Genomic DNA, 15391 nt, shown 5'->3' on the forward strand with positions numbered 1-15391 from the left:
ACAACTCGATCGGGGATTTGTAAATAAACTCCATCAGCTCTGAAAAAGCAACAATACTTTAACCGCGTAATAGCGGTGTTATTACGCGTTTATTACACTAGACCAGGCAAAGAGTGGTTAAAAAAAACAACAAAAAAACAAAACAACAAAAAAAAAAAATTCTTCCTCCTCCTCCTTCATTCAGGAGCAGTCCACGGAGGAAATAAGAGGATATATAAGGTGAAAGATGGTGAAACTGGGGGGTAATCTCCAAGACAAAGGGGCCAAAGCGCCGAGCGTGGAGGACGGATTCCAGAATGTGCCCCTCATCACTCCTCTGGATGTTGGCAGCCTCCAGAACCAAGCACCTGACAAGGTGAGAGGAAGCAGCCGAAGCCGCTCTCCGGGGGTCGCCGGGTCCCCCAAACCTTCCTGTGGCTTCACAGAACACACACACACACACACACACACACACACACATGCTTTTATTTATTCACGCGTCCATTCATCTCGGGCCATCTCCTGGCTGTGTCCTTTGTTTTCCAGCTGAGATTAGGGAGGCGTGGTGGCGGCGGCGGCGGTGGTGGTGGTGGGGATTTGGTGCCAGACAGACTGTCATTTATCATCTCGACATCCCATAGTAACTGCGTCGCTGCACGTTAATCCAGTTACCATGGTGGCAGTTGGACCAGAGAGGGAGAGAGTGGGAGGGAGGACTGGCGTTTCCGTGGGCTCGGGACAGTGAGCTGCACTGATAGCGCGTTATGAAAATTAATGGAATTAGACAATCCGCGCTTCGGGCGCGCACGGAAGCTCGCGAGCCTCGGGTTCGGCTTCACCACGGCAACCGCCGCACCTTTGACAATCCTATTTTTCCCCAGTTGTAGCATTCCTTCTGAGGTCCCGAGTTATAAAACTGTTTTATACCACATCGGCCTCCTCCTCCTTCGTTTTTTTGTCACTTGAAACACAATTAACCCGACACTGTTCGCTGTCCTGTTTATAATTACGTTATTAAGCTTGTGTTACACAGAACGGGGCCTTGGCGGGACCTTCGTGAAGAAGGGCGGTTTGGACGTCGCGGGGTGAAACTACCAAGTTGTCAAAAGTGACAAATTGACGCATAAAATCACAAAAATCCGGTGAAATTCTGTTAAGAAAATGGCTCGGACAGAGAAATCAAAAAGGAAAATATTGACCTCCCCTCTTAGCCGATCAACCCCCCCCCCCCCCCCCTCGCCCATCGATCCAGTTGCCGATACGCGTATTGATACGGTGATTTGCATTGTTTCCAGCCGACAGAGGTTGTGCTGAGCCGCCGCCCCGACTAGCAACCGCTCTATTAAATTGATCGGTCGTCAATAACCAAATTAGCAATCGTCCATTTGAGCGATGGATTGATTTCCTGCGCATTGACTAAATCGGGGTTGGCGGGGGGGGGATCGGTCTATTTACACTAAAATCTCAACAATGCAGCAAAATATTTATATATATACATACATTTTAAAAGAATTCAGTGTCATAAGTTTTCAACTTCGGACAAACTAACAGCTTCAACCGCGGCATATAATCTTTTTTTTTTTTTTTTTTTAATTGACTGAATTTTAACTAGTTTTGCGTTATGATGCCGCAGGTAGTCAATGAAAATTAAAAGTGTTTAACCTCTCTTCCATCCCCTTCGTGTCCCCCTTGATTTTTCAATCACCGTCTGCCGGGTGATTCCATTCACGGTTTATTTGGAAACCCTTAAAAAAAAACCAAATTGTGCATTTTTTTAGAGCTACTTCTGACACGTGGTCGGATTTGGAACAGCTCCTGTCAATCAAACTCTCTCAGCACCCTGCTTGTGTTAACAGAGTTGTCTTTTTTTTAACATTCTCGCTTTTTTATCATTTGCTCGATACATCGGCACTTCGATTGTTAGCTATTGTTAGCCTTCGCTTTAACGATGACGCAGAAACTCAGAGTTCGCGAAAATGTTTATTTTTAATAATGACGGATCCCAAGTGAAATCGAATAAACATTTTTTTTTTTTTTTTTTTTAGCGTTGAGGGAATCGTTAAGTGTACAGACCAGCCAGTCAAGGGATTCAGAATCCTGTTTTATTTCGTACACTTGCTAACGTGTTGGGGGGTTTGGGTAAGCAAAGTCACACACACACACACACACACACACACACACTGTGAGCCTGTTGGGCTTCTCTAGTAAGGTTTGAGGCGGCGCTAAATAAGTAATAACCTCATGGATGCTCTTTTTTCGTGGCGAAAGAGAGATAGCGAGAGCGTTCATTGCTCATTGGACGCACCAAAAATACACGGCGAGCAACTTCTCGCAATGATTAACACAAAAAGAAAAAGACTCGGGGGTTATTGTTGCAATAACAGCTTAAAGCACGAGGAGCGGCGCCTCCGCCGTCTGCCGGAACAACAAGTGACAAGTCACGTTGCGTCTTTGCGAAATGATTTCCCAGTTTGTTTTATTTCTTCAGCCTCCACGCTCACGAAAAGGATGGATGGCGCCCCGCTTATACACGGATGTACTCCTACACACGTGTGTGTGCGTGTGTGTTCTGGCAGGATGTGAACAATACATCTAAGCACACGTGTGAGACTGACAAGCAATTCCAGTCGGTGGCCGCCGGTTCATGACATGACATTCAGAGAGCTGTCAATCACTCTGCACTGATTAGATCGCTCGGCCGGTCGGAGGTTTTTTTTTTTTTCGGAGAGAGGGCGGCTGCTTTGTAGTCGAAGCCGCCGTCGGGGGTTTGATCCTCACACACTCACGCTCTTCTTTTTTTGTATTATGGCGTACTCCATCACCTGATGGGGTTAGCTGGCGGAGGAAATAACGTGGGAGGCTGTATGAACTCCTGTGATTTAGCAGGTGATTCATGGCCCGTGGAGCATCTTCTCGCTTTTAGATGCAGATTTTTTTTTTTTTTTTTCCCAGTCAGTGGGCTGTGGCTCAAAGGAGGAACAAAAATAAAAAAAAATAAAACGCAGGTTCAGCTGAAGCATAAGCCGCTTAGAGTCGTCTATACGTTTCCGCGTGTTCGACGCGTTCGCCGGAAATCTCGTCTGGAAGAAAATCACGGCGCCGATGCGGATGGCTACATTCGCTGTCATGCCAGGGGCGGCGTGGGCGTTGCCAAAGGTCACTTTACTGCCAAATCTAATTTCGTCGGCGGCCTCGAGTTTTTTTTAAAGAATTTTATCTTCCCCCGGGAAGTGATGCATAAATACAACGCAAACCAGAGAGATCTGTTGTCGGCTCCGGTCCAAGGCCTGCTGATGATATCCAAAGCTTCCCGTTTTGTCCTGAAAACATCCTTTATCATGTCGGTTTTCTGGACGTTCACAACTGTGTTCTTCTTCTTCTTTTCTTCTCGCGGCTGCTCCCTTCTGGGGTCACCACAGCCAATCACCTGGCTCCGTCTAACGCTGTATCCACTTCCTGTCGGCCTCTTGCCTGGCAACCTCCCACCTAGAACTTCACCATTCCTCCTCTGTCCATTTCCAAACCATCTCAGTCTGACTTTATCTCTAGAACATCTAACGTGCTGCTGTTCCTCTGATTTGGTCCTCCGTGCTTCTAAAGAGAACCTCATCGTGTTCATCTCCGCTACCTTCACCGATGGCTTCCTGTCTTGGATTTGCCATGGATTTGGCAATTTGGCTCCAGGAACTAGCCGCCAAAAGGGCAACCTGATACTTTTACATTCCCACCGGCAGTAGGGGACCAGAATAGGGACAGTCTGCGACGTGCAGACTCCAAAAACCAAACCACGGTGAAGAAGAGGTTGACAGTCTGGACAATATGGAAGCCATGACAGCATTTGTGTTCTGCACGGCGGGACTAATAGCCGTGGACTCTCAGTTGTTTTTTTTTTTTTTTTTTTGCCTCTGCACAGATTCGGGAAATCAAATGATAGTGAAAATGTTTACGTTCTTCTGCGAGCCCTGGAAACCCCTCAATGGCGTAGCCCATAGGCGTCAAACTCTGGCCCGCGGGCCAAATTTGGCCCGCACTGTAATTATATTTGGCCCGCAAAGACACACCAAATGACTATTAGAGCTGGCCCGCTGGTATAGTTGACAGTTCTACAATTCCACAAATCCCAGAATTTTCCGCTGGTGTTTTGGCACAAAAATTACAACAGGACCCATAAACGCCCTCTCGTCTGTTTTGATAGTAGTCATGGCGACCTTATGCTAATACTGGTACCCTGCTACTTAGGCAGAAAACAGGATTTTGCATGCGTGCAATATTACCATAATTTCCAGACTATTGAGCGCACCTCAATATAAGCCGCACCAGCGAGCTGATCGCTATCTTGGGCTTCCTCCTGCGCACTAAAACTGTCAAAGTCGTCTTCTTCGGTGTCGGAGTTGAACGGACTCAGAATTTCCGGGTCATTCCATCGGTCCGATGTGACGAGGATAAACGATAAACGTTTTAGCGGCGCGAAGCTCGTCAGCCCCCCCCCCCCAAAAAAAAAACGTCTATATTGTAGCCGCATCGTTGTTTACGTGAAAAAAGTCGCGGCTTATCGTCCGGAAATTACGGTAAGTTATATATTGTATAGTATTAAGCTATGCTTGTTCCATATTTAGTTTTTAAGCAAAACTTGTTTGGGTCTATATGAAAAGGTTCATTGTTATATCTTTAGGAAGATTTTTTTCAATAAAAATCAATGTTGGCCTGCAACTTTGTCCCAGTTTTGAATTTTGGCCCTCTGTGTATTTTAGTTTGATACCTCTGGCGTGGCAGGTCTTCGTCGGTCCGTTTGTCACCCATTCTTTGATCAGCATGTTTAAATGGCGCTCGGTAGTCCTTGAGAAATATCCGGCAATGGCTGTGGCTTAAGAGCTCCACCAATCGGCAAGCAGCTACGTTACATAAGTTCCTACGGATGCGTGACGAGATCCTGCCTCGGACTAGCAGCTAAAATGATCCGAGTTCCCGGTTCCTATGCTGTCCGAATCAAGGAACGGTTCCCGGAAAGGGTTCTAGGAGCTGCAAAATATTGCTTTTTTGCACATTTTTGCAAAAGTTGCACATCTGGGAAGTGGGCTCACATGAACATAAATAAGTTTCAAATTCGCCTTTTGAGCGAGACTCATAACCGGAGTTCAGCGGAATTGAAGGTTTCCGGAGAAAACCGATGCTCTGATTCAGTTTAAGCCCATTTTATTATTTGTTATTTTTCAAGTTACGGCAAAAAGATCTTTGAGTCCCATGTTTGTCAGGTTTTAGGGATCTGAGCGAGACTTTCTACATGCGTGACGTTTATTGGTCTGGATCTTCGGTTTATTTACTTGCGTCAAGACCATGTGATTAGCCCGACTACGAGGTTAGCAAGCGCAACAATCGGGGGTGCTGGGTCTTTTTCTTGGATTTTCTGCCAAAGACAGAGACCAAAAAATGAAAAATGAACTCACAGATTGAGGTTCTCTGAGAAGGAAGCGCCACGTACAAAGATCTGCTTTGAGCGCCTCCTGTTCATGCTTTTTACGCTCTGTCGTCCGACGTTGATTCTCTCGCTCTGCCTCCTTCCTTGCCTTCTGGGATACAACGTTCAAGTCTGATTCATCCTCGCGGCTCTGCCGAATTTGACTGATACGTCGATTCAAATGTATGTAATTTGATGGGGACGTGGAGGATGAACCCTCCTTTACATTTGTGAATTTTAAAGAAATAACCCGAAGCTACAAAAATACGGGAATACTTTTTAAACGTCTGACTGATTTTAAGAAAAGCGGGAGACAGAGTACGCTGCATATGTGGAGGCTTTGCACTGCTGCGTTCATTTCTAATGTATATGTAGGGATTTACTGATGGGGGGTGATAATGCAAATGATGCCTTTACTCGACCTGAATGACCACCATGAGAGACCTACAGCTGAGAATCGGGGGGCGGGAGGTTTGTCGTCAACGGCCGCGCCGCATCTCAGCTTTGAATAAGGATTTCCTCATTATTTCCGTGCCATGCTGACACGTAGACCCGTCTCAAAATCAACATCCGCCAATTATATCCTGCAGGTTCTTGGATTATTCTGCTCATCTTGTAGCCCATCACTCAATCGGTTGCTTTGCTAAAAGCGAAAATGCAGAAAGCGAAAAACATCCAGTTGTCCTGGTGTTGTTTTCCCTAAAATAAGACAGTTGCTGGATTTACATCATATAAAAATGAGTAACAATATATTGACCTGGTAATACGTCCCATAATGGTTTTATACCCTGCTGAATCTGATGGAGGTTTGCTACTGCAGAGTGAAATTTGCCATCATACCGCCTTAAATAGCATTGAGATCATGAACTACAAAAAAGCTGAACTTTGGTTTGTGAATTTAATTCGTTCTTTGACTCAGTTAAGCCCCAAAACACCCTTTTGAAACTTGTCTATTGGTTCATTTGTGGCAAAAATACAAACAGGAATCAAAGATATTATTACTTTTTCAGCAGTTCTTTTTCTTCTTCCAAGCACTGGTACTCTGCGTTTCCCTCACTAAATAAGAAAAAGTAAAGCCGTCTCGTTACGAGACCCTCCAATGCTAATGGTACTGCTAATGCTAATACTCGTGCTAATGCTAACCCTATCTCCATGTTTGACTTAGCCATTACGTTGTGCTTGGTGAGACCCGTAACAAGAACACAACTTTCATATTTAGCAATTATTTTTCTTTCTTTAGATCAACCGATATTCTTAATTTCTTCTTAACACGACTCGCACTCGCACTTTCAGTCTTTTTGGGAGCCAAAATAGGGTGAACTTACTGAAAAAAAGTACAAAATTAAAAACGTAAACAACGCGGGTTAGCACGCATGACTGCCACTACGCTACGATGCCACAGCACCAAAAGCCCGTGAGTTTGTTTGTTTGTTTGTTTCAAAAGTTGATCGCAAACTCTGTTCGTAAGCTGATTTGTTGTAGTTTGGGGCGTTGGTAAGCCGATGTTTTACTGTAGTTTGAAACTAAGCTTCTTCTTCACTATCCTTCTGCTCCCCTCAGGGGTTTCCAAAGCCAATCACCTGCCTCGATCTAACCCTCTCCTTTGCATCCTCCACTCTCACGCCGACTAACTTCACGTCTTCTTTCCCTCCGTGGCTTCTTGGGTCTTCCCCTCGGCCTCCTGCAACCTCAGCATCCCTCAACCCTCCTCTGTCTGTCTCCAAACCATCTCTGACTTTATCTCCAGAACATCTAACGTGTGCCGCTGTTTCTCTGACGGACTCGTCCCTGATCCTCTCCATCCTCCATCCTCCCTCACAGAGTCGGTTGCGACAAGATTGAGGGGGGGGGGGTTTAGCTTGATGGAAAGCACCAGGGTGACGTGTGTCCGCCATGATGTGGAGGGGAAAGCTCCTTCAGGACACCGTGAACCCAGCGATGCGTTCATGCACAGTGTCTGTGTGTTTGCTCGCTTCATCCCAAAACCCTGCCGGGGGCGGGGGGGGGCGGGGAGGGGGGTAGTGCAGGCCTGAGGAGATCACGGAGGCAACACGTGCTTGCTGGATAGACAGATCTGTCAAATGAATTCTCCGGCAGCTGAAAATCATCTAAAAGAAAATGTTGACCTCAAATGGCAGTTTGCAGCCCGATGGATATGTTTTTTTTTTTTTTTTTATTTCTCCGTCCGACAACCGCGCCTTCTTGTCTGTGCGGTTGGCAGTCACCTCAAAGTAATGTGTTTAAAACTATATATCAAATATATAGTACTTTCAAAAAACATTATCACAGAAAAAAAAAAAAAACTTATATATGTCTGGGAAAAGGAGATTTGGGCTTTTCAGGTTTTGTTTTTTCTGCACCATCTCCATATCCAATCACAGAAAGTTGAACGTATTTTGATAGCGCCCTTGTATCTTATATGGCAGTCCTCCCATCTCCCTTACATATTTTAAGAATAAGAATAGGAATAAGAATAAGAACAACTTTATTTATCCCGAAGGAAATTGTTGTGCCAGAGTTTCGAGTAAAATATAACAATGATAAATAATAGTTGGAAATTGTATAAACAGTTAAAAAAAAAAAAAAAAAAAAAAAAAAAAGGGGGGGGGGGGGAAAGAATAAGAAATACAAATAAAACTATAAAGTGTCAAAGTCAAGGCTTTAAAGTGTTTTAAGGTCTTAAGTACAAAGATTTTGAGAGTCCCTGCGGCTGAAGGAAGATATATATATATATATTAATACATTATATACATTATTATCTACCATTATTATTATATATCATGTCACTCTCAGTCAAAAGATACTCACTTAAAAAGTGAAAGGATATTAGTTTAATTTAATTTAATTTAATTTAGTTATATTTTATCTTATTTTATACAATTTTATACAACATGTTCTCAGGCCATGAACAGGTGAGCGCCAATTCTCACAGCAAATAGCGACAAAGGTTTCCCAGCATGTCGCATAAGTGCCCGTCAGTCTTAATGTCACACTGGAAGGTCACAGTGAGTGAGAAAGTATTATGGGGCCTCAGGGGCCACTGCCATGTCAGCTCTTAAAGAAGACCTGACCTGCAAGACGGATAGGATGAGAATGCCATCGTGATTTTCACGATTCTTAATGTCAGTGAGGTATAAATGTCCACTGCTGCTCCTCTAGCATGCTAACAATGCAAACATTTTCCTGGTGATGGAGAGTTATGTGCCGTCTTGAGAGCAAAACGATAATCCAGCACATCCCACAGCAATGAACCCCCCCAGAACCATAAACGTATTCGTACATACTGTCAGATAATAAAGGGAAATGGTCCGGAACACAAACATTATCTTCTCTCTTCATTGCTACAGCACAGAGGTGTCATAACATCGTCATTATATACTTATTGGTCGATAGTCCTAGCAATGTATTACCGGGTAACAAAATGTAATTTTTTTTTTAACATTGTAATGGATGCCTATATTTCTTTTCACATTTGGTCAGGAATTATTATTGAGTAAGGTAAGTTGATATAAATGTATATCTTAGCATTTTCTAGCTGTTTGAAAACTTGACAAATAAAACAAAAAAACAAAAATAACCCAAGTAGAAGAATTTACATAGTAAAATTGCAAGATGCTGTCTAATATCAATCAAAAAAGTGCTTTTGTATAAAAACAAATAGTATAGATAAATAAATAGTAACAGCAGCAACGATAATGATAATTATTATTATTATCAACAATAATAATAATGGTAATGATGATTATACAGATGGCTATAACAATGAAGACATTAATTATATAAATATATAAATTATATGAATAAATAAACAAATAAATTCTCCAAGACGCCCTAATTTATGAAATTCAATTCTAATATCTGTCAGCATATTTTGATATTGCACTCACCCAGCCTTGATATATTTGATAAAGGCCATTGCCTTTCATTAAAAAAAAAAACAAAAACATAGTTACTTGCGTTAATAGACTGTCAGCCCAACAGTCAGTTGAAGAATGAGGTATTGCTTGTGTGCGGTAATAAGTAACTAAGCAACTTGTTATTATGTTTTTTTTCCCTATTATGACTGTTCATTGCTGCATCATTTATGAGGGTTTTTTTTTTTTTTTTTACATCACACCTTGTTAAACAAGGCTTTTATTGCTCGTAATATTTGAATCTGGGAGCAGATGGGACTGTGCCGCCAGCTAAAGGCCTGTATAAACAACATGATGTTGATTGATGACAACTTCATCAAGCAATATGGAACAAAGCTGCTAGACGTAAGGGAAGGAGTGACAGAATAATAAAGCTACGTAAAGCTCTGAGAAGAGCGAACGCTCGGGCCGAGCTCGGGTCGACCGGGACGGGATCAGAGACTGAGAAAGTTTTGGGCTGAATTCAGACTTTGCTTTTTACGTCTCCTACATAGGAGGTCATCGCTCCTCGGAGCCTCCGGGCCTCTGGGGTCCAATCAACGCGCCACATTCAGCACACCTACAGCGGCACTCGCCTCTCGGATAAGAGCTTTGGAGAGCCGACTGACAGCCTTGTTATTCAGACGGCGGAGCTAGTTTGTGTGCACAGGAGCGTCTGACTTTGTCTCAAAGTGACAGAGACCTGGTTGGAAGCAGTTCAATTAGCCGCAAGGACACACAGGCGGCGTTCCCTTTTCCGGCCCAGCTCTGCCTTGTCATTCGCCCGACTCTCGCGATGCGGCAAAGCGACCGCAAAGTTGGACGCGTGTGTCGGCGTTACAGTGCGGCAGATGAAGCTGCAGTACCGCGAGATCGAGGCTTGAGATATCAGGATGCCGGCCAACGAACGGCTAACGTCATCCGCTTAGCGCTACCGCAAAGTTTGTATCTGCTTGGGTCTCCTCCGGGTTCTCCGGCTTCCACCTACAGCCCAAAACCATCCAGAATGGTCATCAGAGACTCTAAATACCCAAGTTGTGGGAATGACAGAGTAAATAGTTGTAAGACTGAGGATCACTGAATGTGGCCCTGCTATCGACTGGTGACCAGCCCAGGGTCAACCCCGCCTTTCACCCCAATGACTCCAGTGCAGGTTAACCGATATACATAATGGATGAATGAATGAATGAATGTTAATTCTAGCAGATTTAACGAGAGAGTGAATGGTTGTATGTCTCTATATGCCTCCTATTTGCCCCCAAATTTATGGCTCCTAATGACTCAAGGATGAACGACATATATAATGAATGATTGAATGAATGATACAAGAGTGAATGGTCATATGTCTATACAGGATTGTCTCCGAAAATTAGAATACAGTAAACCCTTGTTTTTCGTGGGGGTTACATTCCAAAAGGAACCCGTGATAGGCAAAATCCGTGAAGTAGAAACCTTTATTTTTTTTTTTTACAATTATTATACGATTAAATACTCTATTATACAGTGCTGCTGTCGTGCTTATGTTTTTTTCTTCCGTCTTTATGGAACGAACAGAAGATTTATTAAGTAATTACGTAATGCCGACCTACAGGCGCATAGCTTTTACCTTCCCTTAGCATGTCCAGAAGTTTAACTTTATCTGCGATAGATAGCATCTTCCGCTGCCTTTTGGGCCCTGCCGCAGGCGCTTTTGTCGGTCCAGAGCGTTTTGTCAACATTATGGGTTTTAGAGAAACTCGAAATTGCAAGAGAATGTGCATGTACGTAATGTAAATTTGGCAAGCTGTTTTACGTACGTGTACATATTAAACTGCAACATTATTGACGCACAGGTAGAGAAGAAGCGGAGTGACTTTTTAGCCAATCAGAATGCAGAACACAAAGCACGATGCAAATCCGTGAAGTAGCGAAACCGTGAAAAGTAAACCGCGTTATAGCGAGGGATCACTGTATTGTGATAAAGTTCTTTGTCTTCTGTAATGCAGTTAAAAAAAACAAAAATTACTTTTTCATGATATTCTAATATTTTGAGATAGGGTTTTAAGTTTTCTTAAGATTTAAGCCATAATCAGCAATATTAAAATAATAAAAGGCTTGCAATATTTCACATTGATTTGCAATGAATCCAGAATGTATGACATTTTTGTTTTTTGTAATTGCATTACAGAAGATAAAGAACTTTATCACAATATTCTAATTTTCTGAGACAGTCCTGTATGTGATCGACTGGGTGAACCCTGCCTTTAGTCTAAATGCAGGATAAGCAATATACATAATGAATAAATGAATGAACAAATGAATGATGAAAGAGTAGCAGATTTAATAAGAAAGTGAATGATTGTAGGTGTCTAAATGCATCCCACAAGTCCCAAATATATGGCTTTCAATGACTCCAGTGCGGGATAAGCAGCAAAAATAATGAATGAATTAGTGAATGAACGAATGAATGATATAAAAGACTAGCAAATTTAATCAGAGAGTGAATGGTTGTAGATCTCAATAATGAATGAATGAATGAATGAATGAATGATATAAAATACACGCAGGGTTTAATGGAAATTTCATGATAACATCTCAGTGGCTGATCTGCGGTGCGGTTTTGTTGCCCGTCTTGAATTATTAGGAAACATTTCTGTTAGCCCATCACCGATCCCACCAATTGAATATTCATGACCTCGGTTGCAGTGGTTTCTTCTGTTTCATAAGAAAACTAATATTTCAATAATGCCAAATAACTTCCACAACTGCAGTGAGTGCAGTTTTAATTTTAAATGTTTACTTTCTCCTTAATGTACAAGCTGAAGGTGAGCAGGGACAGCAAACAATTCTAAAAAAGTAAATATCCGACCCACTTTCCTCACCCGCAGTTTCAGAACCAATAACCCCGATATCTTGTTGGTTGTTTTTCGTGTTTACTTTCCTCCAGACTCCTGTGTTTTGACTGCCGCTGGAAGCCTGTTTACTCGATGAGCCCGGTTTTGACAGTATTGGGGTAAAGTTATCCTCTCCTGGCTCCTTTCGTTGCGCTGCCAGCACTCGAGCCTGGTTTCGCTTCAAGGAAGCTCGGGCGGCATTGGATTCTGGACATCAAACCTTCTTTTTTTTTTTTTTTATCAAAATAAGACAGGGCTGCCCATCAGAGGGTCGGATCCTAGTCTTGTCAGATCTCGTTTGAGCTCTTGATGTATTTCTGCCACAGTTTATATCTCATTATAACAGATTCTGAAGTCGATGGAAATGCTTATGCCATTCATGTCTAGAGCATCCAGGGAAGCTACTGTTTGTTTCTTGGATTTTGGGAGGAAACCGGAGAACCCAGAGAACCCACGCAGACATGAGGAAGCCCCACACGGAGGGCCTCCCTTTTCAGAATTAAACTGGAGACCCTGTTTTTGTGAAGCGATGATAACAGAAAAATCCAGATTATTCTTTTTTTTAAGAGTCCGGTTGTGATAGGACTATTTTGAGCCGGTTTTGTTACACACCAGAGCTATAAGTGAGAGCCCGGCGCTGAGCGCTGCTTTTTATTAATCAGCGCAAGCTATTTACTCCCGCCTTCGGGGTGCGTGCCATTTGTTTATTTTATATTGTTTTACTTTGCTATTTTACACTTGCGATCAGGGGTGGTCCATTATCCGAGCTCTGAACGCGTTCAAATAGTCAAAGTGAGCCTTGATTTCTCGATTTCCATTGTTTTGGGGGTGATTCCGCTTTAAAAATGCCAAGTGTTTCCAAACATTTACGCTCTTTTCAAGACCTATTGGGCTTTTATTGGGAAAAGACCGCCGGAGATCATTGTCATGGCAACCTTTTCAAAGATGTTAAATGTTACAGTTTTTAAGGAAATTTTTCCAGCAACTTGCCTAATTACGTTGAGGGCTCACAATGCTAATGTGCTTTAACTGTATCCATTTTTTGCATCACTTTAAAAAAACAAGGAAAATAGCAAAAAAAAAAAAAACTTGGTGGAATTTATGGTTACAAGTGTGCGAGCCGAGCCTTTTAGAGGATTACGTTCGTCACCAAAGAGAAAATATCGAGCCACTTTGCATGTTAGCCTTCATCCGACAGCTCATCGTGGCTTCCGCTGTTGTGCACGGACGGCTGCTGGTGTCGTGGAAGACATACGGGCACACTGGAAGGACGTGCAGAGAGCACTTTTTGGACAATTTACCCCTATCCACAGCCTGCCGGCATCCCAGTCAGTCATTATTCTGCTCCGGTTGGGCCCGGGACTCTCTTTTTGACAAACAAACCCATTGGTATTCCTCCTTCAATCCATGTCAGATAAATAAACAAGGTACAAGAGTCATCTTTGTGCCTTTATCAATTTCCAATACCTCATGTGGCGCCCTGACAGCTGCTAAATGTTGCCATTTAAATCCTATAGCTCTTTCAGACAGTTGCCTCATATATCATTTATCCAAAAAGGAAAGTAATGTTTCCGATGATTATTGTTTTCATGCCGCTTTAAGCGGAAGGCGGCGGACGTCCTAAATCTGACGGACACCTCCTGTTGACCTGCTGCAGTTTTATTAGTCACTTGGTTTTGCACGATTATCCCATCAAATCCATCAATCCATCAATGAAATATCTATAGGATCCACTATAATGCGCCTTCCCATCTCCTCCAGGTGGTGGTGAAAACTCGTACAGAGTACCAGACAGAGAAGAAGAAGCTGAAGGTGCCCAAGGTGGAGGAGTTCACCATAAGCTTTACTGATGGCGTGTCTGAGAGACTTAAGGTAAGACCATGTTGATGTAAGACCCGTTGTCACGGTGTTTATTGTTTGGTAATGAGCAGAACACATTTTACGGACACTTCAGATCAGCGTGAGGGCTGAACGGACGAGCTCAAAGTGAACGGACGTGGAGATTAAAAAGAAAAAAAAAAAAAAAAAAAAGCCGCAGGGAAATTATCAGCTCAAGCAACTCTTTCTCCTCTGCACGCGCACACACTCTCCACAAACACAACTTTCTCAAGGAAAGGACAGGTGATTTCGGCAGTGTGTGTAAATCAGAGAGTTACCGTTCTGAAAACATTTACATCACCAAGGTGCTTGTCTGTTCCATTCTTCGGTTGTTGTTAGGGGAGACCAAAGAGAAATCACGTTGTCATGGCAGCAAAGAAAACCTCCCTCCATAGCAACCCCGACAGAGTGTGTGTGTGTCTGTGTGTGTGTGTGTGTGTGGGGGGGGGGCATGGGGGGTGGAATCCTAGGTGTTTGTGTGACTGAGAGGTGGCTGATGGGCCCGAAGGTTTTCTCAAGCAGATGAGGATGGAAATAGCAATTGTGCACCAAGAGAAGTCGGGAAATATATATGTGCAATTTACACACATTCACACTCCTGTATTTGCATACACACATACACACACACACCAAGGTTAGGTAACTACTGTTCAACCTGGGCACTTCAGTGCAATCAGATGAACTCTTATCTGGAAAATGGTGGCATTTCTGTACAATCCTCTATGCAGAGAAAACATCCATTTTCTCACTGAGAGTCCAGCTGAGCTGCCCAGTCTCATATAGATTTTGCAAAAGACGCGACACAAAAGGAAAGAAAGTCTTCTCCCCTTTCACCAGCTCTGTTTATATTTTGGTCCAACAGGAGAGAGCGGTATTGATGAAATCCTCTATCTTGACACCTCGGTGTCGATAGGATATAAATGCATTTCCTAGAAAATCAATTGAGTATTTTTTTTGATGGACCTATTCTGGGATTCAGGGCAGATGGCATTTTTTGGAATAGTTTATTCATGTTTAACACACATATATAAATATACACATTTCTATGTGTGTGTGTTTGTGTGTTCTGTATGCACTGTATATATGCATGTACTGGGTGTATCTATGTATTTAAGTAAGTACATATACATATATACAGTATATATGATACACTGCTGATTTTTCAGTTTTTCCCACTTGCAAAGCATGTAGAGATCTGTAATTTTTATCATATGTACTCTTCAACTGTGAGTGACAGAATCTAAAACAAAAATCCAGAAAGAACACATTGAATGATTTTTAAGTGATTAATTTCCATTTTATTGAATGACATT

The 15391-nt window shown here is 42.7% G+C and overlaps 1 protein-coding gene across 2 annotated transcripts in view; it reads left to right on the top strand.

The window, feature by feature from the left end:
* Positions 1 to 15391, top strand: part of nsg2 (neuronal vesicle trafficking associated 2) — a 45500-nt gene that overhangs the window by 499 nt on the left and 29610 nt on the right. For both annotated transcript variants that reach the window (XM_086177523.1, XM_086177521.1), the window contains exons 2-3: positions 185 to 355; positions 13962 to 14072. In XM_086177523.1, the coding sequence (XP_086033649.1) occupies positions 227 to 355; positions 13962 to 14072 (240 nt within the window). In that variant the 5' untranslated portion in view covers positions 185 to 226. The remainder of the gene's footprint in view (positions 1 to 184; positions 356 to 13961; positions 14073 to 15391) is intronic.

Source organism: Fistularia commersonii, chromosome 29 (assembly GCF_037954325.1).
Source record: "Fistularia commersonii isolate RoL2024-O1a breed Wild chromosome 29, RoL_Fcom_v1.0, whole genome shotgun sequence".
NCBI lineage: Eukaryota > Metazoa > Chordata > Actinopteri > Syngnathiformes > Fistulariidae > Fistularia > Fistularia commersonii.